General features: G+C 37.8%; 2 protein-coding genes and 1 long non-coding RNA gene across 4 annotated transcripts in view; 1 reads left to right on the top strand and 2 right to left on the bottom strand.

The window, feature by feature from the left end:
* The window catches only part of LOC131987733 (brain-enriched guanylate kinase-associated protein), a 66,687-nt gene extending 60,301 nt beyond the window's left edge, over positions 1–6,386 (top strand). For both annotated transcript variants that reach the window (XM_059352597.1, XM_059352598.1), the window contains 2 exons: positions 11–94; positions 4,137–6,386. In XM_059352597.1, coding sequence (XP_059208580.1) covers positions 11–94; positions 4,137–5,675 — 1,623 coding nt within the window. In that variant the 3' untranslated portion in view covers positions 5,676–6,386. The remainder of the gene's footprint in view (positions 1–10; positions 95–4,136) is intronic.
* A 4,983-nt stretch (positions 6,387–11,369) lies between these two features.
* Positions 11,370–12,280, bottom strand: LOC131987751 (uncharacterized). Its single transcript, XR_009395826.1, has 2 exons — positions 11,610–12,280; positions 11,370–11,488 (listed from the first exon to the last, which is right to left on the bottom strand). It is a non-coding gene; the product is annotated as an uncharacterized LOC131987751 (long non-coding RNA).
* Positions 12,281–13,116: 836 nt separating this feature from the next.
* wdr25 (WD repeat domain 25) overlaps positions 13,117–24,546 on the bottom strand; it is a 37,455-nt gene continuing 26,025 nt past the window's right edge. The window contains exons 4-7 of the mRNA XM_059352601.1: positions 19,908–20,038; positions 18,015–18,185; positions 15,804–15,944; positions 13,117–14,729 (exon numbers count right to left, since the gene is read on the bottom strand). Coding sequence (XP_059208584.1) covers positions 14,508–14,729; positions 15,804–15,944; positions 18,015–18,185; positions 19,908–20,038 — 665 coding nt within the window. The 3' untranslated portion in view covers positions 13,117–14,507. The remainder of the gene's footprint in view (positions 14,730–15,803; positions 15,945–18,014; positions 18,186–19,907; positions 20,039–24,546) is intronic.

Below are 24,546 nucleotides of genomic sequence, written 5' to 3'. Positions count from 1 at the left end.
TCTCTTCCAGGACCTGTACAGGAAGGACTGTAACCTGGCTGCCCAGCTGCTGCAGTGCTCCAAGTCTCACTATAGAGCTCACAAGATGTCTGAGGTGAGCTGCAACAACACAAGCTCACATGTGGAGATATACATTCAAACCACTTCAGGAAGAATTACTTGTTGAAATATAACAAGTTAAAGTTTTTTAACGCTTTAACTGCCTGCTCAACCACATGGTAGAGTCACCATATCTCAATGAAAGGAGAGTTTAACTGAAATCCACCTGATTGAGCCTCTCTACCACTTGGCTGAGGTTTGTTTTTCTAAAACAAATCTGCTAGATGTTACTGTGTCTTTAAATAGTTAAATGCCTCTTGGTCCCGCCTCCAACCAGGAAATCAGAAACTCCAGACATTTGTTCTGTTTTTGGTGAAATTTTGAAAGGTAGGTAAAAAAAATTGATATATCCTACTGTCAGACGCCTTACTGGACAGAATAATGTTAAATGATTCCACCCTGTAATGATTGTACAATATATATATTTTTAAAACTATCTCAACCAAACGGTTGATTTCATAATCCATAGTTCATTATAATAAACTATGTGCTATGAAATCATAACTTCTGATCATTCATTGCTGTAAATATGAAACATTTAATGTTATTCCATCATAAATATGCTGAAATAATTAATTAAGAATGTCGTTTTGGTCACTTTCTGAGATTATTTCCAAGTAAATATGGTAATTATATAGAATGAATATGTGGAAATCATGACTATCACAACTAATTCCATTTTTAACAAAATTACAAATGCTGGTATAATAATATTTTTAACCATTGTAAGAAAATGTGGTTTGTAATTTTGTTTTTGTTTTACAATTACTAGATGGATACATAAAGGGTTAAAGGGTTAATGGTTTACATTTTCTACAATACCAAAAAGCTTTTAAAAAGCAGCTTTATCGGGGCTGTAGCTCACATCAAGGAAACTGAGGTCATGTCCTTTCTGTTTATTATGGGAATTCAGGGGTTTTAGCAACCCAAAGGGAGCTTACGTTTTTAATTAATATTTTGTCATTGTGGTCATTATGAAGGCTGATTCCAGTTAACAATGGGCATACACGGTCAACCATAACGTTAGAATCATTTAGTTTACAGACACAATCCTCTGTTAATGTGGTTTCATTTTCATTGTGATATATTTGAAAGAGATTGATTAATAAAGTTTTGAGAAGATACAAACTTAATCTGTCAAGAATACATGTCATGTGGTAATATAGTTTTACAAAAATAGTGACAAAACAATTATGAGATGAAAAATGACACCCTCAAGAAAAAAGTCTGAATGAAAATGGCTAAAAATGCTAAAAATTACTTTATTACAGTCTGTTGATACATGTAATAGTATTGTTTGTCCAAAAATAGTAAAAAAACACCATATTATGGGATGTCCGAAAATGACCCCCTCAAAAAATAAAGTCATACTATGTATGTTGATTTTTGTCAAAAATTGTCAAATTTTAAAATGCCTAAAAATGCTTAAAATGGCCCGAATATACTTTGTTAATACATATTAGAGCATAATATGTCCAGAAAAAACAGAAAAACACCATATTATGGGATGTCGAAAAATTGGACAAAAACAAAAAAGTCATACTATAGCATGTCTATTTTTGTCAAAAAAAGGTCAAATTTTAAAATGGCTTAAAATGCTAAAAATGACTTTATTATAGTCTGCTGATACATGTTATAGTATCGTTTGTCCAAAAATAGTGAAAAAACACCATATTATCGGATGTCCAAAAATGGCCCGCTCAAAAAAAAGTCATACTATAGCATGTCGATTTTTTGCCAAAAATGGTCAAATTTTAAAATGTCTAAAAATGCTGAAAATTACTTTATTATAGTCTGTTGATACATATTAGAGCATAATATGTCCAGAAATGGTGGACAAACACCATATTATTGGATCAAATAATCATCTAGTGATACTCTCAACAGCTTTAAATGATTCTTTGACCCAGAAAATGTAGATGTTGACCCAAAGATTGACCTTCTAAGTGGCTTGGAAGATATATTGGTTCTCATAGACTTTATATGGCTGCCATCTCCGATCCACAATCTGGATGAAGTGGCTCCTACCAAAAATTTAAACCTATGGTGATAGAGAACATGTGGAAAAAATGTGGAGCTTTTGTCCAGCATGTCCCCTTTATTCATCTCCGCCTCTGACTAGGTGTGTTTGATTGCTACCTTAAACATTTTATTTCTATCTTGAAGGATGTTTTATTTCATCTTTCTGAACGTACAAAGTCTAACTTTCAATAAAACCATTTGGTCATAAAACATGGAAATGTAGAACCTCCTGTATTTTCAGGAAACAGCTTTCACTGAGTTGCTCGAGCGACTAAAATAATAAGTGCCACTTCCATCAAACGCCATTAAACCACTTATTCCAATAAGTGGAACAAGACCTGTAGACGTGTCCGCTGTCACGTGGATTCACTCCGTGCAGCTGTTAATTAAGATTAGCCTCAGATAAGAGCTAATGCTGAGCTAGCTGACTGTATATCATTTTGTTCTTCTCCCCCTTCAGCCTCACCTACTTTCCATCTCTGTTCCCTCTGGGAGCTCCAGCTGCTGCTAAAAATAGCTCCGACTTAAAAGATGCAGGTTATTTTATGCCGGAGCGAGCTTCTATTTCTTAACAAAGCCAAGTCAGTATTTTATCTTTTTTTTTTCTATTCCCAGCTGGAGACCCGGAGCACTGGTTTAATTTGAATCTAAGCCGTTCCCTGTGGAACTGATATGTGTTTGATGGTAGACAGAAGAAAGACAGAAAGAGAGAGAGAGATGAAATAAAGGCCTTTTGGATGTGAAGGCAGTGGAGCAAGAGGAGGAAGATGAAAGGATAAAGAAAGGGAGGAGAAAAGAGAGAAGTCAGTGTGGCAGAAACGCTTCCGACTGACCCTGAACAGCTTTAATAGGCACAAAGAAACCACGAAGCCTTTAATTGACAGAACAGTTTCCTCAAACACGAGCCAATCAAACAGATTATGTGTCTGTCAGTGAGTGAGTGAGACAACAAGAGAGGAAGAAAGATGAAGAAAGAGAGAAACAGATGGAGGAGAGAGTTATTTGAGAAGGCAGAAAGGATTTATGCATGTCCAATAAATATTTATTCTCCTATTGATACATTTTTATCAAATGAGAAAGTTTAGGTTAAAAAGAAATGCAGAAAAAAAGGAAAAGAGTGTCTGAAGAAAAGGAAAGCAAACAAGCAAATAAATAAATAAATAAAGTTTGCGTTCAGCAATATTCTGACAAGTTCATTAGAGGGCCAAGTAGAGCAACTCTCCTGAGAAACACACTGGTCGGGACTGTGTGAGCTCTGAGAATCAATTACTTTCTAAAGCAGAACTATAGATTAAAATCCTTGAGGAACGGCTCTAAAAATATCCTCGGTGCAGACGCAGAAAAAGCACAAAACAGAATGTTTGAGGAAGAGGCTCGGCTTGATTGTATGAATAATTAAGAAAAGGCTGTTGAGGAACTCTTTGTTTTTTAAGAGAAAGATCTCTTCTTTCTGGCTGAATATGAAGACTGGCTCTGCAGCTGCCACATAAAAAACACAGCAGAGAAAAGCTGCTGCTAATTCATGTTTCATGCTCCTCTCACAAAGTTTAAGAATCTTGGGCCAAGACGTAATAATCTCTGTGAGATATATGTTCAACGCAAAGCATTAAAAATAACATCCATTTTACACAACAACAAAAAAAACAATTAACACAACACAATAAGAAAAAGAGATGTAAAGACCTCAACACAACAGAAGTGTTTCCAGAGGACACTTAAAGTGATGGACACACTTGTGATATTTTCATGTTATAACGTGATATATAGCGTTAGCCTGCTAGCCCATATCAATCACATTGCAGTTAAACAAATCAAATAAATGAATGAAACATGTTTTAGTTTGTCTCTCTCAACGGCACAGAGTTGGTCTTGTTAGACCGCTAATGTTAGCATGCTATCAATCACCAGCTTACGTTAGCGCGCAATGATCAGCCGCTAACATTAGCATGCTATCGATATCGATGTTTTCTTGTCTTCACCAAATTTTTTTCTCTCTCTTTGTATTTTTGTCTCAGCTGCCGCTGGACTTCCAGGAACGCATCAGTTCCCACATGGAGAAACATAACCGGGGTAGCCAAGCCACCATAGCAATGTGCCACTCGAACTACTCCGACGCCGTGCCCACAGCCGTGATCGCTAAGGTCCTGGAGAAACCCGAACCGGGAAGCAGCTGCCCTGTGACACGCTCCCCGAGCCCTCAGCCGCAGGACGGAGACTTCCTCACAGCGTCAGGAAGCACTGATCACCTGAACCGCCGGATTTCTTATAAATCATCCGACCTGTACTGCAGCGACACGGCCCTGTACTGCCCCGAGCGGTGGCAGGATACGGAGCGCCGGCAGAGCGTGGACCTCCACGGCACCGCTCTGCTGCAGCTCCACGCCCAGAACTCCACCGACAGCAACCCCGACGAGGACGCCTACCACTCGGGGAGTTTCTCTCACCACGAGCCTCCGTCGTCCTTTCACCACCACGATGACTTCGGCACCGCCAGCCTCCCCGCCTCCAGCTCCTACTCCAGCTTCAGCCTGGCGTCGGACGACAAGGGAGGGGTCGGCGGCGGTTGTGGACGCACCGCCAGCAGCACCTTATCCTCGTCCCACCAGGGGCTCTACATGGAGTGGCGGGATGGCGGCAGCGGGGACTACGAGCGCAAAAGCGTGTCCTCTTATGATAAAGACAGCCCGAGCTTCCCCAAGTCCCTCAGCATCCAGCACATGGTGGTCCCGCGGAGTCCTCAGAAGGGGACCTCGCCGGCATACACGAGGACGGCGTCGTGCTTCAGTGAACCGTACCACTCCAGCACCCCTCGCCTGGCCTCCTCCCACAGCATGGGGTCCACCACTGGACTGGGCCCGGCCCGGAGCCAGGCGGGCGCTCTGGACAGCCGGGAGAGCGTCCACGTCCCTGAGGATGACCTGAGCAGCCGCTGGAGGCAGCTCAGCGTGGAGGACATCAACACGTTCTCCTCTTCGTACCGCGACATCGCGGGGCGAGTCTCTCCGTACAGTTTCTCCGAGCGCCACTTCGCCATGGGCCCCTCCAGTAAGGCCAAGGGGTCTCTCTACAGCAGCTTCCAAGAAGGAGATGACGTCTTCCACAGCCGCGTGCTGGACCAGTGTTTCTCCGTGGGTCCGCCTTCGCCCAGCCGCAGTCAGAAGCCGATGGAGCATCGCAAACAGGAGAAAACTTCTGCTCTGTACCGAGCCAAGGAGGACAGTCAGGACTCGGAGGGCAGTTTGTTCCTCTCAGGGAGCTCTAAAGAGAAGGAGGGCGTTGGGGGAGCCACGGCGGCCAAGAAGGACTACGTCAGCCTGAGTGCAGACAGCTCAGCAGAGTCCTTACACCAAAGCTCCCTGGAAGCCTCCAGTCTCCAGCACTACCCCAGCCCCAGGCCGGTGGTCCGGCCCCGCCCCAGCTCCAGCTCCGCCCTCAGCGTCGGCCCCGCGCTCCCAAAGAAAACCTCCCCAAGATACCAAAAATTTGGCAGCACGGGACTGACGAGGAAGGACAGTTTGACCAAGGCACAGCTCTACGGGACGCTGCTGAACTGAGCCACGACGGATCGCTTTTCATTTTATGCATGATGATGATGATGATGATGAAGATGATGATACTGTACTGTACTGTATGTCTCAAAGTCCCCTGCAGCAAACACATACTTGGTGTGACGGGGTGTTAACATGTTGTTGTTTTATGTATCTTAGCCAAGGCACGTTTTTAATGCAGTCTGCAACACTTTTTCTATTTAGTGGGGCAGATAACCAGAGGGATTGTGCATTTTATGATGAAAGCGTCAATATGGCGGACATTTTTCAAGATGGCCGCCATATTGACAATATGAAGACATGAAGTTTTTAGATTAAATTTCACATTAACAATGGATAATAGGTGATAGAAACATAAAGTTTGGTACAGTTATAGCCAAAGACATGGGGAACATGTGGAGGGATCAAGACTTTTAAGTACGACAAAAATTAGATGTGGAGGCTGGACGAATTTTCAATATGGCGGCCATTTTTCAAGATGGCCACCAGTGACAACTGTTTATAGATAGGTAATATATAATAGATTTCACATTAACAATGGATAATATGTAGCCTAATACAACCATTAAATAAATTTGGTACCGTTATGGCAAATACAGATATGGACCCTCATAAATGATCAATATGGCAGTCATTTTCCAAATTGGCAGCAAGTGACAACTGCTTTTAAATCAATTTTCATATTTTTGGGAAAAATGGCCACCATATTGAAAAGTCTTGATCCCTCTACATGTTCCCTATTTATCTGGCTATAATTCTACCAAATTTCATGTTTCTATCACCTATTATCACCTATCTATATGTCTTTGGCTACAAGTGTACCAAATTTGACGCTTTTATCATAAAATGCACAATCCTTATATAAATTCTAGCTAAGTTGCCCCACTAATTGTGTTTCATGATTCACGGTGTAGCTACCTGAGACCAGCTCTTTAATTATTTCTGTTTCCGTGACGATGATGATAATAATTAGAGCCACCGGGAGTTCCTCTAAGAAGTACAACAGAGACCCAGATACATGAACCTACTGTGCTATTTGCTCTCTTTTGGTGTTAAATACTGTTAGTAAAACCAGCAAAAGACCATTAATTCCTGCTCCAGAATATACAGGATAGATAACGGACTAAATCATGTGCAATGGGGCGACTTAATTACACATGTTGGGGAGAAAAAGAGGAAGAAGAAGAAGGTTTTTATTATTATTATAATGGACGCTGCTGACTGCAAGCTGGCAAAAAGATGTAGTCATTCTCTATTTTGTCTTAAACTAAATGCATGCTGTTTAATGCATATTTAAGATTGAAAAACTCATTTCCAGCTAAATTGTTTTACTCACTGGGACATTATCTATAAACTCCACTTAGGAAAGGATGGTTTATTATTTATTACTGCTTCCAAATTGGTTAAAGAAGAGATTTTTATTTATTTAAGTGATAACGCTACATTATATTTATAGAAAGACACTCAACAAGAGTTCCTTCCTGATGCTTGACTTCCCATTTGTTTATTGGCAACTTTAAAATCCCTGTTTTTGTTTGTTTGAAAAATAACCCTAAAATATATATACGACCCTGGTTCCATAAAGGTTGGGATGCTTTGTAAAACCTTAGTGAAGTTATTCTTTTTAAGTTTCCCATTTTGCGCATTTAATATCTTTTCTTTCTACTGTAAACAAAATGCTCCAAATTCAGGATTTAGAGTTTATTACCAATAAGTTTAAACATTTAACTCATTGTTGTTGTACAGTTTTCAATTGAAGATACAGTTCTGTGTAAAAGATTATTTCAACGATTCATCGATTAGTTGTTTGGTGAATAAAATGTATGAAAATATCAATGAGTGTTTCCCAAACCACAAGATGACGTCCTCAAATCTCTTGTTTTGTCCACAAACCAAAGAGATATTCAGTCTATTGTCATAAAGGAACAAAGAAACCAGAAATATTCACACTGAAGAAGCTGAAATCAGAGAATTTGGACTTATTGTCTTTAAAAAAAAAACTGCTCAAACCAATTATTGGGTTATCAAAATAGTTGATGATTAATTTAATAATCGATTATTGTTCCATTAATCCAATAATTGTTGCAGCTCTAGTAATTTTACATCTCTTTTTTTGGGTAATTTTACATCTTTTTTGGGTAATTTACATCTTTTTGGGGTAATTTTTAAGGCTGCAATGATTAATTTAATAATCGAATATTGTTCGATTAATCAAATGATTGTTGCAGCTCTAGAAAAAATGCCTCGAAGAATTGATGCTGGTTTGAAGGCTCAACACACCAAATATTGATTTGATTTGGATTTTCCTTCTGTTCACTTTGCATTTTGTTAATTAATAAACTTTAACATTTCTATTATTGAAAGTGTTCTTATTTTACATTTTTTCACACCTGTCTAAAACTTTTGCACAGTACTGTATGTCAAAAAGGTTTAGAAAATATTGCATTCTGCTTTATTTATATTTTATATAATGTTTTATGTATATACATGGTAATGTACAATGCCTATAAAAAGTATTCACCCCTTGGATGTTTCACCCTTTTGTTGCTTTTACATATGAAATCATGGTCAATATAATTTGGCACTTTTTTTAATAAGAATTTGTAAAAATTAAAAATAAAATCCCCCTGGCATCAACAGGCTGAATCTCTGTTGAATCAGCTCAGTTAATTTAACCCTGTGGAGTGTCCAAAAGCTCCAAATAATCCAGACTTGTTGATGCCATCCAGACTAGAAAAAAAAGCATATTGTTTTAAGTATTGTAAGTATTGTGTTTTTATTATGTTCTTCAGAGCGTCCCAACATTTTTTAGAATTAGGGTTGTATGAATATAGACTACAATATATATATATATATATATATATATATATATATATATATATATATATATATAATTACAATATGTTGCCAGGTAAACAATAAAGTTATATACAAATTCAGTAGAAATGTTAAATAGAACTGAGAGATTTTTAGCTGGAATTTTTCTTACTTTTGTATCAAAATGAGGCTGCACAGTAGTAGTAGTAATAATAATAATAATAATTATTATTATTATGACAGTAGTGAGCCTCATACCAGGACATTAGTGAAACGCCTTAATAATCCTGGACGCAACGGTCTCCTTTACAATGTGATATTACTTATTAATACTTTATTATCTGCTCTATTCTTACTGTACGTAAACACCAAGGTTATAATAGTTTTGGATTTTTCATCAGTTTTAGTTTTAATTTCGTTGTGATTTTTTGTTTTCAAATTCAGTTAGTTTTAGAGTTTTTAGAGTGAGTTTTGCTAGTTTTAATTAGTTTTTGTTTTTTGGGAAAATGCTTAGTTTTTATTTTAGTTTTTATTAGTTTTAGTTTTTTTGTAATGGGGTATTTGTTGGGTGCCAGAATCAAAAAAGTCACAATACATGTTTATATATCAAAACGTGCAGTTTGATCGGGACCTGTGTGCTATTACTTTTCTCTACGGAATACGAATTTTTCGAGACATAAGTCCCAAAATTTTGCATTGAAATGAATGGGACAGCTGAAAAAAAATTAGCAAAAAAAGAACAATAATTGGAGATTTTTAAATGTCTACTTCTCCGGCATAATTTCACCTAGAGACTCCATTTAAACTTTAAACAGTAGACACAAGTCTTGTGTATTGGTGTATTAATCCACGTTTCGATAGGTCATATAGTTTTTTATCAATCCCTGTTCAATGACCATGATCATTTTTGGAGAAATTCTGAGATTATAATGGGTGTGTATTGCACGGAATGTTCGTGTCACAGTGTGTGACATCATCGCCAGAGTGTAGAGGGAGAGAAAAAACTGTCAAAAAATAAATTTGAAAACTGCGCTCCAGGCCGCAAATTCCACTCTACAGAAATAATTTATACATAGAAACGTAGGAAAATTAGTCTTCGCCCTCACAATCCTCTGGTAAAGCTGTCAGAGTTATAGTTTGGGCGTAGGACACACAGATGATCCACCAACACGCACCAACAGCCTCATTGGCTCCCATATTAAAAACACGGGAAGATTTCTGTAGGAAAACATATTTAACAGTTTTTCAGATCACTCTTACAAAGCTATTTCTTCATCTTTCTTCACAAACACACACACACTTTCTTGAAGAGGATTATCTATGTTCTGGGGATATTTTTCAGTGGATTCTTTCTGTTGAAATGTGTTTGTAGTTGGAGACGATGAGGTTTAATCCCTTAATGTCTAAAATCTGGCACAAACTCTCCCTGAAACAAACTCTTAAACACTGTTGGCTCTGGTTGCACAAACCAAAACAAAAAGTGCTGGATCTTCTGGTTTTCTGGGGAGATTATAATTATTATAATTGGAACATTCTCCAGGCGAGCTGACTCTTCTGCTCAGTCTGCACAAAAAGAGTTCAGAGAAGTTGGTGAGAAACGATGATTAAAGACAGAATGTACAGTCAGTGTGTTGTTTTTAAACCAGCATGATCAATTAGGCTGTTTTACAGAAAACACTGTGAAAATAGAGTGTTTGTATATAAGACAGCAGAGAAAAGTGGCAAAGAAATGCTGAACACTGTAAAAAAAGGTCTAAAACCAGATATAACAGTAAATCTGAGGGAAATGATCTTGCTGCATGGACAGATAATTTACCTTGACAAGATTTATTAAATTAAGATGATTAAATCTAGAAATAAGCATGTTGAACACTTAAAATAAGAAATTAACTCTTAAAACAAGATAAATGATCTAACACTTCTAAATCTAAAGTTTTTTTATCTTGGTAAGAACCAAATAATCATCAGGTCACTCTGCTCAGGCCAGTTCATCACTGCTGGCAGCTTTAATTTAGTTTTAATTTAGTTTTTAGTTTTAAGAGTTGATTTATTATTTTAAGCACTCAGACAGTCAAACACTCAGAATATTCATAATTATTTAGAAATTTAAGGGAAAAATAGGTAAAAAATCTGAGATTAAAGTGGTAAATTTACATGGAAAAACACTTTTGAATATTCTGAGGGAAAGATAAAAGACACTTTACATTTAGAAGTGTTAGATCATGTATCTTGTTTTAAGAGTTAGTTTCTTATTTTAAGTGTTCAACATGCTTATTTCTAGATTTAATAATCTTAATTTAAGAAATCTTGTCAAGGTAAATTATCTGTCCATGCAGCAAGATCTTTTCCCTCAGATTTACTGTTTGATCTGGTTTTTAGACTAAACACCTTTTTCAGTGTGAGAGGAATGGAAAAAGGAGAAGCTAAATAATCAGACTCAGTTTTACCTTCCAGTGTTCCCGTATAGATTTCTTCCTCTCCCATTCCTCCACATCTACCAACTGGCTCCAGGCTGATTTATAAAGATTTAAAGATTCATCTCTTCTTTATGACATTGGCATGTTAAAAAAGGAGAAGCTGCAGCATTAAAACTCATCATTCCTATAAAGGAGGAGCATGTTAATGTACAGAGGAAGTGAGAGGATAAATGGTATTTTGTTGTGGACATAAAGTATAAAAAGAGATATAGATATTACATACACACTGGTTCTTTGGACTCTGACTCTTTTTGATCCAGTTTGAGCTGGTTCTTTGGACTCTGACTCTTTTTGATCCAGTTTGAGCTGGTTCTTTGGACTTTGACTCTTTTTGATCCAGTTTGAGCTGGTTCTTTGGACTTTGACTCTTTTTGATCCAGTTTGAGCTGGTTCTTTGGACTCTGACTCTTTTTGATCCAGTTTGAGCTGGTTCTTTGGACTTTGACTCTTTTTGATCCAGTTTGAGCTGGTTCTTTGGACTCTGACTCTTTTTGATCCAGTTTGAGCTGGTTCTTTGGACTCTGACTCTTTTTGATCCAGTTTGAGCTGGTTCTTTGGACTTTGACTCTTTTTGATCCAGTTTGAGCTGGTTCTTTGGACTTTGACTCTTTTTGATCCAGTTTGAGCTGGTTCTTTGGACTATGACTCTTTTTGATCCAGTTTGAGCTGGTTCTTTGGACTCTGACGCTTTTTGATCCAGTTTGAGTTGCTGTTGATGTGTTTCTTGAATGTTTTGACCCTGAATGAAGAGGTTCTGTCCTGTTCTACCTCCACTTCTGTTCCAGGAACAACAGGCCGTCTACATGTTGTCCGTCTGATGCATGGTTATTATATATTTTTGCTGTATGTTTATTTACTTAATAAAGATGGTCGTTAGGAAATACAGAATGAATCCGAAGGGTATTTTTGTCGAACTTTAAATCCTCCAGAAATGTCTCAATCTGCATTTTTATCGAGCTTTAGGCATCTGTTGCCATTCCAACTTACTTCCTGAACTGATTATAGTCGCTCCTCTCTATTCATCAGACATTATTCATTGCTGGAGTGATTTGTTTTACGGTCTTTAAGACGATGTCCATTTCCACCTCCTCCTCACCTTGAAAGGGTGTCATTTTGTGTCTTTTTAGTCTTTAAGTAATTTAGTGTTCTTTCAGTAATTTAGTGTTTTTTCAGTAATTTAGTGTCTTTTTTTGTCATTTTGTGTCTTTTTTTTGTAATTTGTGTCTTTTTTTAAATAATTTTGTGTCTTTATTTGGTAATTTTGTGTCTTTTTTCAGTAATTTTGTCATTTTTTCAAAACAAAATTGTCTTTTTTGGTAATTTTGTGTCTTTTAAATAATTTTGTGTCATTTTTCCGTAATTTTGTGTCTTTTTTGTAATTTTGTGTCTGTTTGGGTCATTTTGTGTCTTTTTAAATATTTCTGTGTAATATTTTGTCATTTTGTGTGTGTTTTTTGTCTTTTTTTAAGTAATTTAGTTTTTTTTCTGTCATTTCGTGTCTTTTTTAGTAATTTGTGTCTTTTTTTGGTCATTTTGATACTGCCTCCAGCGGCCCCAGGTAATTTGAGTTTGAGACCCCTGTACTACTGAGGACAACATGTTATAGTTCAGCACAATGAAGAAGGTCCAGCAAACTTAAAATGAAATGTCCACATATGAGGACGCAGGTTCACAGGAGGTTAAACAATGTAAGAAAGGCAAAAGATGAAAAAGCTGCTTACAGCAACATTTACACAGAGATGTTCATCACTGGGATGAAGATGTGGCTGCATGGTTTTAAATAATGTGAAAGCTTTGAAGAGTCAGAAACTGTTTTCCAGTCAGGCGTCAGTAGATAGACGATCTGCTGACTTGGCTTAGTTCTTATCATCTTCTGCCAAAAGGATTATTGGAGACAAAGTCTCTGGGATGGATGAGCACAAGTTTTCACTTTAATATAAAATATAGTCTCTCTTGTTCCTGTTTTACTTGTTCATTTACAATGTCTTTTTTGGCCATTTTGCATCTTTTTTGGTCATTTTGTGTCTGTTTTTGTCATTCCGTTTCTTTTTGTGGTCAATTTGTGTCTTTTTGGGTCATTTTATGTGTTTTTTTTGTCATTTTGTGTCTTTTTTGTCAATTTGTGTCTTTTTTTGAAATTTTGTGTCTTTTGCGTCACTTTGTGGGTTTTTTTGGCAGTTTCACGTTGTTCATTGGCAGTAATAGCAGTAGTTGTAGCCCAGATTAGCAGCACTACATTTTCACTGCAGCCTTCATGAAGTTGCTCCTCTACAACTTACACATTTTTTTTCATGGATGGAATGAAGATGTGGGTGATTTTTTCATAATGTGAAAGCATTGCAAGAGTAAAAAGTGTTTTCCAGTCGGGCGTCAGTAGATAGTAGATCTGCTGACTTGGCTTAGTTCTTATCATCTTATGCCAAGAGATTAGTGAAGACAAAGTATCTGAGAAGGATGAGCACAAGTTTTCACTTTAATACTCAAATCAACTTTATTTAATATAGCCGTCTCTTGGTTAGGATCTTTAATTCCATGGTGAAACCTGTTCTTCTGTATGGATCAGAGACCTGGAGAACAATTGTCACCACTACAAAGATAATCCAGTCTTTTATAAACACCGGTCTCAGAGCAATCCTTAAAATACACCGAAGAAAATCAGCAACCTGGAGCTACGGCACCAAACAGACCAGGAGCCTGTTGAGGAGGAGATCAGGAGAAGACGCTGGAAAAGGACTGGCCTGCATCTGATTCCACCAGACGCCCTCTTATGGAATCCACACGGAAAAAGGAAGAGAGGCTTGTAGAACCTGATAATGTAATAAATTCCCAATAATGTAATAAAAATCTGCACTTGAGCCCATTGAAAATGTAATAAAACCTGATAATGTAATACCTTCCCGATAATGTAATAAAGTGTATTTCCCAATAATGTTATACACTTTTTACCAATAATGTAATAAAGTATAACATTAATAGGAGGTTATGACATTATCAGGATAATCAAAAGTTAGTCAAAAGTGAATAAATATTCAACTTTGACCTGTTGGTGGCGCTAGAGCTCTTGAGCTAGAGTTGATACACAGTATCACCACTTGAACTCAAGTAATGGTGGTCTGCTGTTAAAATTATTACAATATTGGGGAATTATTACATTATCAGGACTTGGGAAATGAAGGCTAACCTGATAATGTAATAACCTCCCATTAATGTTATACTTTATTACATTATTGCATTATTGGTAAAAAGTGTATTACATTATTGGGAAAATGAAATGGACTCAAGTGCAGATTTTTATTACATTATCAGGGTTATTACATTATTGGGAATTTATTACATTATCAGGTTCTACAAGGCAGAACAAGAACCAGTTGGCGGCGTGACCTGGGACAGATGTGAAGAGATCTGGCCGTACATGGAGACAGCTGGACCGAGACAACTGGAGAGCCTTTGTTTGTGGCCTCTGTCCACAGCTGGGCTGGTAGGCTAACTAACTAAGTAAGTATAGTCGAGTCTCTTGGCCTGTTTTACTTGTTGATGTGGGTCCTCAGTGCCAGACCTTGACCTCTCCGGCCCAGTCGCAGGTGGCAGCAGTAGAGGGTAAGACAGGATGCTGAGAGACAGACAGGCAGGGCTGTCTGTGGGCCGGGAGGCTCTGCAGCAGCCGAGCGTTGTGGTAGTCGTAGAAGTGAACCGAGCCGCTGGAGCTGCCTGAAGCCAGCAGGGATCCATCGGGAGAGAAGTCACAGCGCACCGCGTAGCCCTCCACCTGAAACACAAATATATAAATATGTGGTAATTATGATGCATTAACCTTTGAGCCATCCCCGGGGATTTTTGTAAATTTTTCTCTTCTTTTTTTTTTCAGAAAGAAAAGGAGAAAGAAGAATAAACGACCAAAAAAACTAAATATGTGTTACATATTTTCTGCTAAAAGGCAAAGATTCTTATGAGAACAAAACCTTGAACTCATCAAGGTTATTATAGTTAACGAAAACTAACGAAATAACTAGAATTGAAAAACATTTTCGTGAACTGGAATAAAAATAAAAACAAGACTTTTTTATAAAAAGGATAACTAACTGAAACTGTATTTTGTGGTTACAAAACTAACTAAAACTAACTAAAATTATAGTGAAAATGTCCTTCGTTTTTATCTTTGTCAACTTTTTTCATCTGTAAACCTTTTTGGTTGATATGAAATCTATTTCATCTATCTGGTTTTATGACTTAATAAACTTATTGGGGCTGAGATGGATCAGACAAAGGAAATAAAGGAAACATTTTATTTGTTTACAGTTAACTCTGTCAATACAGGTAGTGTGTTAAGTTAGAAAATCTGTATTTTTTTTTATCAATGGCTGCAGTAAAGTGTTGATAATGACAGTAAACATTGTGGTTGTTCCCACAGTTCCTCTGTTAGAACGGTTTACTTCTATAAAGATGAAAAAGGTTGAGAAGAGAAATGTCTTTGTGTTCTCTGGTTTGTTGTATTTTGTGTTTTGTTGAAGTGAAACGTTGTGTTTTGCTCCTCAGGATTGTGAGATAGCAGTTTGTTTCCTGTCCATCTCTGGATGTTTTCTTGAATCAACAAAGCGGCTCAGCGTTCTCTCAGTAATAATATTTACCAGCCGTATTATTCTGCTGTTTGTTTCCCTCAGTGGAAATATTGTATTGTACTTAGTGAGTTTGTTTTGGGGGAGGGGAGCTGGGAGGAAACAGGATATGGATCATGTGTTGTGTAGGTTACGATGTGTTTGTGTGTGTGTGTTGTGTATTGATCAGGCCCCCCCCGCCCCCCCCCCTCGGCCCCCCGGGCTCTGGGGCCTCAGTCCTTCCTGACCTTGTGTCCTTCGTAGCGCCTCCTCTTGTTCATCCTGTAGGGCTGCTGGGAGGAGAACAGGGCCACGTAGTCCCCGTTAGTCTGGGCCACGAAGGACTCCTCCACAGGGTGCAGCGCCAGGCTGGGACAGGTGAAGCGCTCCTGGGGGCCACAGGGACATTATTATGATTATTATTATTCAGTATCTGACCTCTTCTTCATGTTGTGTTGTGTATTAATTTGAAGATGTATTAAAATATCTGATATTTAGCAGTTTGAATATGCATCAAATATGTATTTATAAACACACAGAAATCCCACTGCACCATTTGGAACAACAACAGGAAAGCAAGAGACCTGACACACGACTTACTGGATCAACATTTTCAACACAAAAAAAACCCCACACAAAAACTCACCAAAAACACATAAAACACACAAAAAAATTACATACATAAAAAACACACAAAATCACAAAAAATGACAAAAAAAACAACAGAAAAACCCACGAAAAATACACAAAAAACCCCACAAAAATACAAAAAAACATGTAAAAACACATAAAACACACAAAAATCACACAATAAACATTAAACACAAAAGATTGCATTAAAAATGCTGAATGCAAACTGCAAAATTCAATAAAATCTCTGAAAAAAAATTCAGTAATATGTTACACTTGGTCGAGGTGGTTTTTCCCTTTGCTGAAAAAGAGTTGATGCTCTAAATTAGACATGGAAACTTCTAGAAAAGCCAAAACTTTAGAGTTCAGCTAACAGCAGGGAAACATGCTGCTGAACGTTTTTACGTTGCAACGTTATGAGGTGTCACGCTCTGGAGCTTTCGTGAACTGGTAGTTAGACTATTGTACCGGGTAGATCTGGTTGGAGAGCCTGGTGGTGGTCTGGTAGTCTAGTATTAGACTATTGTACCTGGTAGATCTGGTTGGAGAGCCTGGTGGTGGTCTGGTAGTCCCAGTTTTAGATTATTGTACCGGGTAGATCTGGTTGGAGAGCCTGGTGGTGGTCTGGTAGTCCCAGTATTAGACTATTGTACCTGGTAGATCTGGTTGGAGAGCTTGGTGGTGGTCTGGTAGTCCCAGTATTAGACTATTGTACCTGGTAGATCTGGTTGGAGAGCCTGGTGGTGGTCTGGTAGTCCCAGTATTAGACTATTGTACGTGGTAGATCTGGTTGGAGAGCCTGGTGGTGGTCTGGTAGTCCCAGTATTAGACTATTGTACCTGGTAGATCTGGTTGGAGAGCCTGGTGGTGGTCTGGTAGTCCCAGTTTTAGATTATTGTACCGGGTAGATCTGGTTGGAGAGCCTGGTGGTGGTCTGGTAGTCCCAGTATTAGACTATTGTACGTGGTAGATCTGGTTGGAGAGCCTGGTGGTGGTCTGGTAGTCCCAGTATTAGACTATTGTACCTGGTAGATCTGGTTGGAGAGCTTGGTGGTGGTCTGGTAGTCCCAGTATTAGACTATTGTACCTGGTAGATCTGGTTGGAGAGCCTGGTGGTGGTCTGGTAGTCTAGTATTAGATTATTGTACCTGGTAGATCTGGTTGGAGAGCCTGGTGGTGGTCTGGTAGTCCCAGTATTAGACTATTGTACCTGGTAGATCTGGTTGGAGAGCCTGGTGGTGGTCTGGTAGTCCCAGTATTAGACTATTGTACCTGGTAGATCTGGTTGGAGAGCCTGGTGGTGGTCTGGTAGTCCCAGTATTAGATTATTGTACCTGGTAGATCTGGTTGGAGAGCTTGGTGGTGGTCTGGTAGTCCCAGTATTAGACTATTGTACCTGGTAGATCTGGTTGGAGAGCCTGGTGGTGGTCTGGTAGTCCCAGTATTAGATTATTGTACCTGGTAGATCTGGTTGGAGAGCCTGGTGGTGGTCTGGTAGTCCCAGTATTAGACTATTGTACCTGGTAGATCTGGTTGGAGAGCCTGGTGGTGGTCTGGTAGTCCCAGTATTAGATTATTGTACCTGGTAGATCTGGTTGGAGAGCCTGGTGGTGGTCTGGTAGTCCCAGTATTAGATTATTGTACCTGGTAGATCTGGTTGGAGAGCTTGGTGGTGGTCTGGTAGTCCCAGTATTAGACTATTGTACCTGGTAGATCTGGTTGGAGAGCCTGGTGGTGGTCTGGTAGTCCCAGTATTAGATTATTGTACCTGGTAGATCTGGTTGGAGAGCCTGGTGGTGGTCTGGTAGTCTAGTATTAGATTATTGTACCTGGTAGATCTGGTTGGAGAGCTTGGCGGTGGTCTGGTAGTCCCAGGCGATCAGGGTCCGGTCTGCAGAGTCTCGGCTCACACAGTCAGAGCTGGTGATGAAGTCCAGACCAGCTCTGAGGAACAGGAGGTCCAGGGTCTGCTGGATCCCTGCTCTGTACACCTTCACCACCTGGAGACAGCATGAAATCCTTTAAAAGTTATAGTAAAAACATACTCAAAACTCAAGTACTAGAGTACTAAGTATTAGTACTAAGTATGTAAGTAAGTGAGTAAGTAAGTAAGTAAGTATGTAAGTATGTAAGTAAGTAAGTAAGTAAGAAAGAAAGTAAGTAAGTAATTAAGTAAGTAAGTTAGTAAGTCGGTAAGTAAGTAAGAAAGTAAGTAAGTAAGTAAGTAAGTAAGAAAGTAAGTAAGTAAGTAATTAAGTAAGTAAGTTAGTAAGAAAGTAAGTAAGTAAGAAAGTAAGTAAGTATGTAAGTAAGTAAGTAAGAAAGTAAGTAAGTAATTAAGTAAGTAAGTAAGTTAGTAAGTCAGTAAGTAAGTAAGTAAGTAAGTAAGAAAGTAAGTAAGTAAGTATGTAAGTAAGAAAGTAAGTAAGTGAGTAAGTAAGTAAGTAAGTCAATAAGTCAGTAAGTAATTAAGTAAGTAAGTCAGTAATTAAGTAAGTAAGTAAGTCAATAAGTCAGTAAGTAATTAAGTAAGTAAGTCAGTAAGTAATTAAGTAATTAAGTAAGTAAGTCAGTAATTAAGTAAGTAAGTAAGTACGTAAGTACTGTGTAACACATTTAAGACATTTGCTAAAAGTCCATTTAATACTTGATGCTTTTACAGAAAAAACGTGGAAAATACTGACTAAATAAATGTTAAATATCAATACTTGGCGGACATGAATCGATATAATATTGCAGTGCAATAACTTGAAACGAACCAAACTTTTAACTCTCATCAATGAGTTTTAACTAAACATGGCAGAGCAACCTCTGCCTCCAGTCCAACCTGGAGACTCTCAGACTGATGTTGTGCCTGTGGGCTAATTTCACCCCACAGCAACGAGCTGTGAGCCCCGAGCTGAGACTGGCAGGCAGCATTAACAACCTGATCACTGAGCCCCGAGCTGAGACTGGCAGGCAGCATTAACAACATGATCACTGAGCCCCGAGCTGAGACTGACAGGCAGCATTAACAACCTGATCACTGAGCCCCGAGCTGAGACTGACAGGCAGCATTAACAACCTAATCACTGAGGAGCGCTCTGCTACTCTGACTCCTGCTAGCTACAGCAATCTGAGCTGTATTAGATCTAAAACCCTGGAACAGGATTATCATATAAAACACTCCATTAAGCTTTAAAGCAACACCAGGCTGCAGCTTCACACAACAAACTAAAATCTCAAATTAAACTAAGTGTGATAACCTGTACCGTTACTTTATTGCATGTGGCAATATTTTCCTGTTACTATTACTGAACTGCACTAAATCTACTGTCACTTTCTGCACTGTTTACCTGTTCAACACTCCAAATACTGGAACATTTACCTGAAATGTATGATTGAATGTATATGTAATGAATGTATGATAAAATTAATATATTTTATTTATTTCCAGACATCATTGTTTTTCCAGTTTCTAGATATTTTTTACATATTTAAAGAATTCTTACGAAGAAACATGTTCTTACTGCACTGGAAGATAATTTTACTTGTTTCCAGCATGTATTTGCTTCATTGTAGTTATTTATTTCTTATTTTTCATCAGTAGGTGTTTTTGCTGCTGTGTGCAGCAGGATCATGTGTTCAGAGGCTCCGTGCCTCAGGAATATCAGGTCAAACAGCAGAGTGTGAAGGCGAGTCAATAAAGATGATAAATGTGCTGTAGGGTTAATAAGTGTGACCTTGCAGCAGCGGGAGTCCCAGGCTTTGACCAGCGGACTGAAGCCTCCACACAGGAAGACGTCGGGGCTGCTGGGATGCAGAACGGCACACATCACTCTGAACTGGTTGTCACATTTCACCAGCTGCTGCCCTGCAGACACACAAGTAACAAGAACAAGATCCATCAGAGGAAGCCTGCAGAATAAACCACCACAAACACTAAATACGTGTTATAGATTTTCTGCTAAAAGGCAAAGATTCTTATGAGAGCAAAACCTTATTATAGTGAACGAAAACCAACGAAATAACAAAAACTAGAATTGAAAGGTCAATTTGTGTCTTTTTGGTCATTTTGTGTCTTTTTTGGTCATTTTGTGTATTTTTTTGGTCATTTTGTGTCTTTTTTGTCATTTGTGTCTTTTTTTTGGTCAATTTGTGTCTTTTTGGTCATTTTGTGTCTTTTTTTGGTCATTTTGTGTATTTTTTTTGTCATTTTGTCTTTTTTGTCATTTGTGTCTTTTTTTGGGTCAATTTATGTCTTTTTGTCATTTTGGTCATTTTGTGTCTTTGTTGTGTCTTTTTTGGTCATTTTGTGTATTTTTTTGGTCATTTTGTGTCTTTTTTGTCATTTTTGTCTTTTTTGGGGTCAATTTGTGTCTTTTTTTGTTATTTTATGTCTTTTTTGGTCATTTTGTGGTCATTTTGTGGTCATTTTGTGTCTTTTTTCCTTTTGTGGAGTGATGTTAATAAATGAACAGAATCTCAACTTCTATTCAGAGTCAGATTAACCCCAACAGAATCTACAGGATCATCTCAATAAATTAAAATATTATATAAAATTCCATTTCAGTAGTTCAAGTCAACCAAGTATTGAGATGACAAACTGCCGTCTGTAATATTACATTGTTAAGTAAAGTTGTTAAGAAGTTAAATAAATGAAGACATGAAATGTTTAATTCTGTGTGTAATGGATCTACGTATATAACGTGTTATTGAATTACTGACATAAATAAACTTTCTATCATATTCTAATTTATTGAGATGCTCCTGTAAACTGATTCTCAGATACCTGGAAAATGATAAGAAGATATTTTTAAATATTGTCAAGGAAAAACACTTCTTTCCTTTCAGCTTTTCACACATGAATGTCAAACACAAAGATACAGTTCACAAGAAACAGAACAATCAAAAAGGAGTTAGGCGACTCTCCAACCACATCCTCCACATTACAACATATATATATATATATATATATATATACACACACAACACATTCTCCTGATACTGCTCCAAATAAAAAGGACACCATCTGTTTCCAAAGACCTTCAATCATGTCAGTAATCTTTCCCGGAGAAGTAAAGATGGATAAAGATTCCTTTCATTATCTTCTAGATCCATGAAGCAGAACTAGATTCACATTCTGACATCCGAGACTTGAACATGAAGCTTTCACATGCAGGGAAACAAGGTTTTTATTTGTGATTCACCTGGCAAAGAAACTGTGATGCGTCTGGCTTCAACGTCCTCAGCAGGGAGTCAATATTCACCACATCAACATGTAAACCAGGGGTCTCAAACTGGCGACGATATTTTGTCTTTTTTTGGTCATTTGGTTTCTTTTTTAAGTAATTTTGTGTTTTTTCTGTCATTTTGTGTCTTTTTTGGGTCATTTTGTGTCTTTTTTAATAATTTTGTGTCTTTTTTAATAATTTTGTCTTTTTTTTGGTCATTTGGTTTCTTTTTTAAGTAATTTAGTTTTTTATCTGTCATTTTTTTTTGGCTTTTTTTTTTTTTAATAATTTTGTGTCTTTTTTTAGTCATTTTGATACTTGAGTTTGAGACCCCTGGTGTAAACTGACTCCCTGTGACTGGCCCCCACCAGGATGGTCAGAAACTAAGTTGGGACACACTGATTGATATTTTTATACATTTTATTGACCAAACAACTAATCAATTAATCGTTTAAATAATCGACAGATTAATCCATAATGATAATAATCATTAGTTGCGGCTCTAAACTCAGTGTTTTTAAGTGCTGCTGAGCTTGTTTTTCCTGCTCAGTGATTGTGCAGAAACAGAAGCATGCAGCTACATTTGTTCTTCTATAAATAATAAAAAGGCTCAGACTATTAAATTAATGAAACGGGACAAATAGTTGCAGTTTGTGCCACATGAAAAGCTCAAAGACACATTGAGTGTTTCTGAGCCGTCACCACTAAACTAAACACAACATAAAGTTCAGCTACACGTCCTCTGAGATGTAAACTCTGCTGAAAGTCTCTTTGGCGTATTAACGGAGCGCGCTGCGAGGACCCAGTCCTCCTCCTCGTTAGACTCCTGTGCAGTAAATATTGTGTGTAATTAAATTGCGCTGCCACCTTTGCTTATAAAAGAGCGATTGGAAAAACAAGCTGAGTGAGAAGAGACGCAGTAAATCTGCCTGGAAGTCGCTGCCAGAGAGGAAAGAGCTCCGTTTACCTTGTGAAACCAGTAGAAGGATGTTAAAGTAGAAGATGATGAGCTTTCTGTCATCGTTCACATTAGAGGCAGAACATGAGCTGCTTTATCTCGTCTTTCTGTCACTAAAAGAAGCTAAAAACACAGATCCCACACTGCAAAAACTGAAATATAAGAAGGATTAAATACCTCAGATCAAGAGGATATCTGCTTATTCTCTGTCTGATCAGATAGTTCTTCTTAGTCAGCAGTTTTTATTTTAGACTGTTTGACTTGTTTGAAGTGTTTTGGTCCTTAATGATCTAAATCAGACATTACAGCTTGTTACTGAGATTTTATCACCTATACTGAGTAAATACATGCTGGAAACTAGAATATCAACAGTTACAAAGCTGTTTCACCAACACTTACAACTATATAGTCATTTTGTGTCTTTTTTTTTAGTCATTTTGTGTCATTTTTTGTCATTTTTTAGTCTTTTTCTAGTCATTTTGTGTCTTTTTTTAGTCATTTTGTGTCTTTTTTGGTCAGTTTGTGTCTTTTTTTAGTCATTTTGTGTCATTTTATGTCTTTTTCTAGTCATTTTGTGTCTTTTTTGGTCATTTTGTGTCTTTATTTAGTCATTTTGTGTCATTTTTTAGTCTTTTTATGTCTTTTTCTAGTCATTTTGTGTCTTTTTTGGTCATTTTGTGTCTTTTTTTTAGCCATTTTGTGTCTTTTTTTAGTCATTTTGTGTCTTTTTCTAGTCATATTGTGTCTTTTTAGTCATTTTGTTTCTTTTTTAGTCATTTTGTCTCTTATTTCTTCTTTTTGCAGTGCAGACAGTTTAAACTATTTTTATCTTTCAGGTGCCCCAGAACAGTTCAACTGTCTGTCTATGTAATTTTAATGGTGGACTGATAGATTGAGCAGCTTTGTTGCAGCACGTTTGCAGGAACACGTCCACAGCAACGTGTCTCTGTACAAAGCTGCTCAGGACAAAGAGAGAAAAAGATATTCTAAACTAACAAAGATGTAAAGAAGAGAAAGCAGAGTATATAAAACACTGTTTGGGCTCCAGGCGGCTTTATCTAAAATCAATTAAAAAATGTCATAGTTAAAAACAAAACAAAAACACTGAGGGGCTTAAATATAATTAAGTCTGACAGGGTGCCGCCAAAAAATGAGTTTCCTGGGAAAACGAAGAAGGAGAAGAAGAAGAAGAAGAAGAAGAAGAAGAAGAAGAAGAAGAAGAAGAAGAAGAAGAAGAAGAAGAAGAAGGCTCCATAAAGAGGGAGACTGTGAGCCAGCAGCTCTGTCAAAGGCTATGTAAAGTAGAATCACCTCGGGGTTCAACAGATCCTCATTAATTCACCCAACAAACAACAGAAACCTTCCAGAAGAGTCTGAATCTCTTCATTCCACACTAGTTGCAGGCTGTTCCCACTGAGTCCTGTTGGAATGAGTCACAGCTAATAAACTGCAGCAGAAACGTTCCTTCTTTCCCTGAACGCCGGAGCAGCACGGAGCTCACAGATTCGATTGCATTGATCCAAAGTTTTAACAGTTTTAACAGCCAATTTGTCCGGCCGGCTCTCCCTTCTCACTTAATTGGCTTATAGTATACGGCAGCGATACGGAGATCTGTCAGAGAGATTTAAAACTGGTGTTTAAAACTCCGAAGATGAGAAATCAACATTCTCCTCATAATAAATCGGCCTCGTCATGTTTTAATTAAGCAGGATTAATGAGGCTGCTGGAGAGGAGCGAGATAAGAGACGCTGCACTGATCGAGTTTACTCTCTAGTCCTGACAGGCTGGATCCATCTGTGTCTTTTTTAATAATTTTGTGTCTTTTTTTGGTCATTTGGTTTCTTTTTTATGTCATTTAGGTTTTCTTCTGTCATTTTGTGTCTTTTTTTTGGGTAATTTTGTGTCTTTTTTTAGTAATTTTATGTCTTTTTCTGCTCATTTTGTGTCTTTTTTCGTCATTGTGTGTGTTTTTAAAGTAATAAAGTGTTTTTTCAGTCTTTTTTTGCTCATTTTGTGTCTTGTTGGTCATTCTGTCTTTTTTTGCTCATTTTGCATCTTTTTTTAGTAATTTAGTTTTTTTCTGTCATGTTTTAATGAAGCAGGATTAATGAGGCTGCTGGAGAGGAGGGTGATAAGGGACGCTGCAGTGATCTGTCCCTCTATAGTTTATTTACTCTGTAGTCCTGACAG

This window comes from Centropristis striata, chromosome 16 (assembly GCF_030273125.1).
Source record: "Centropristis striata isolate RG_2023a ecotype Rhode Island chromosome 16, C.striata_1.0, whole genome shotgun sequence".
Taxonomy (NCBI): domain Eukaryota; kingdom Metazoa; phylum Chordata; class Actinopteri; order Perciformes; family Serranidae; genus Centropristis; species Centropristis striata.
Note: the sequence above shows the minus strand (reverse complement) of the source record. Positions and strands in the feature narration are given on the sequence as shown.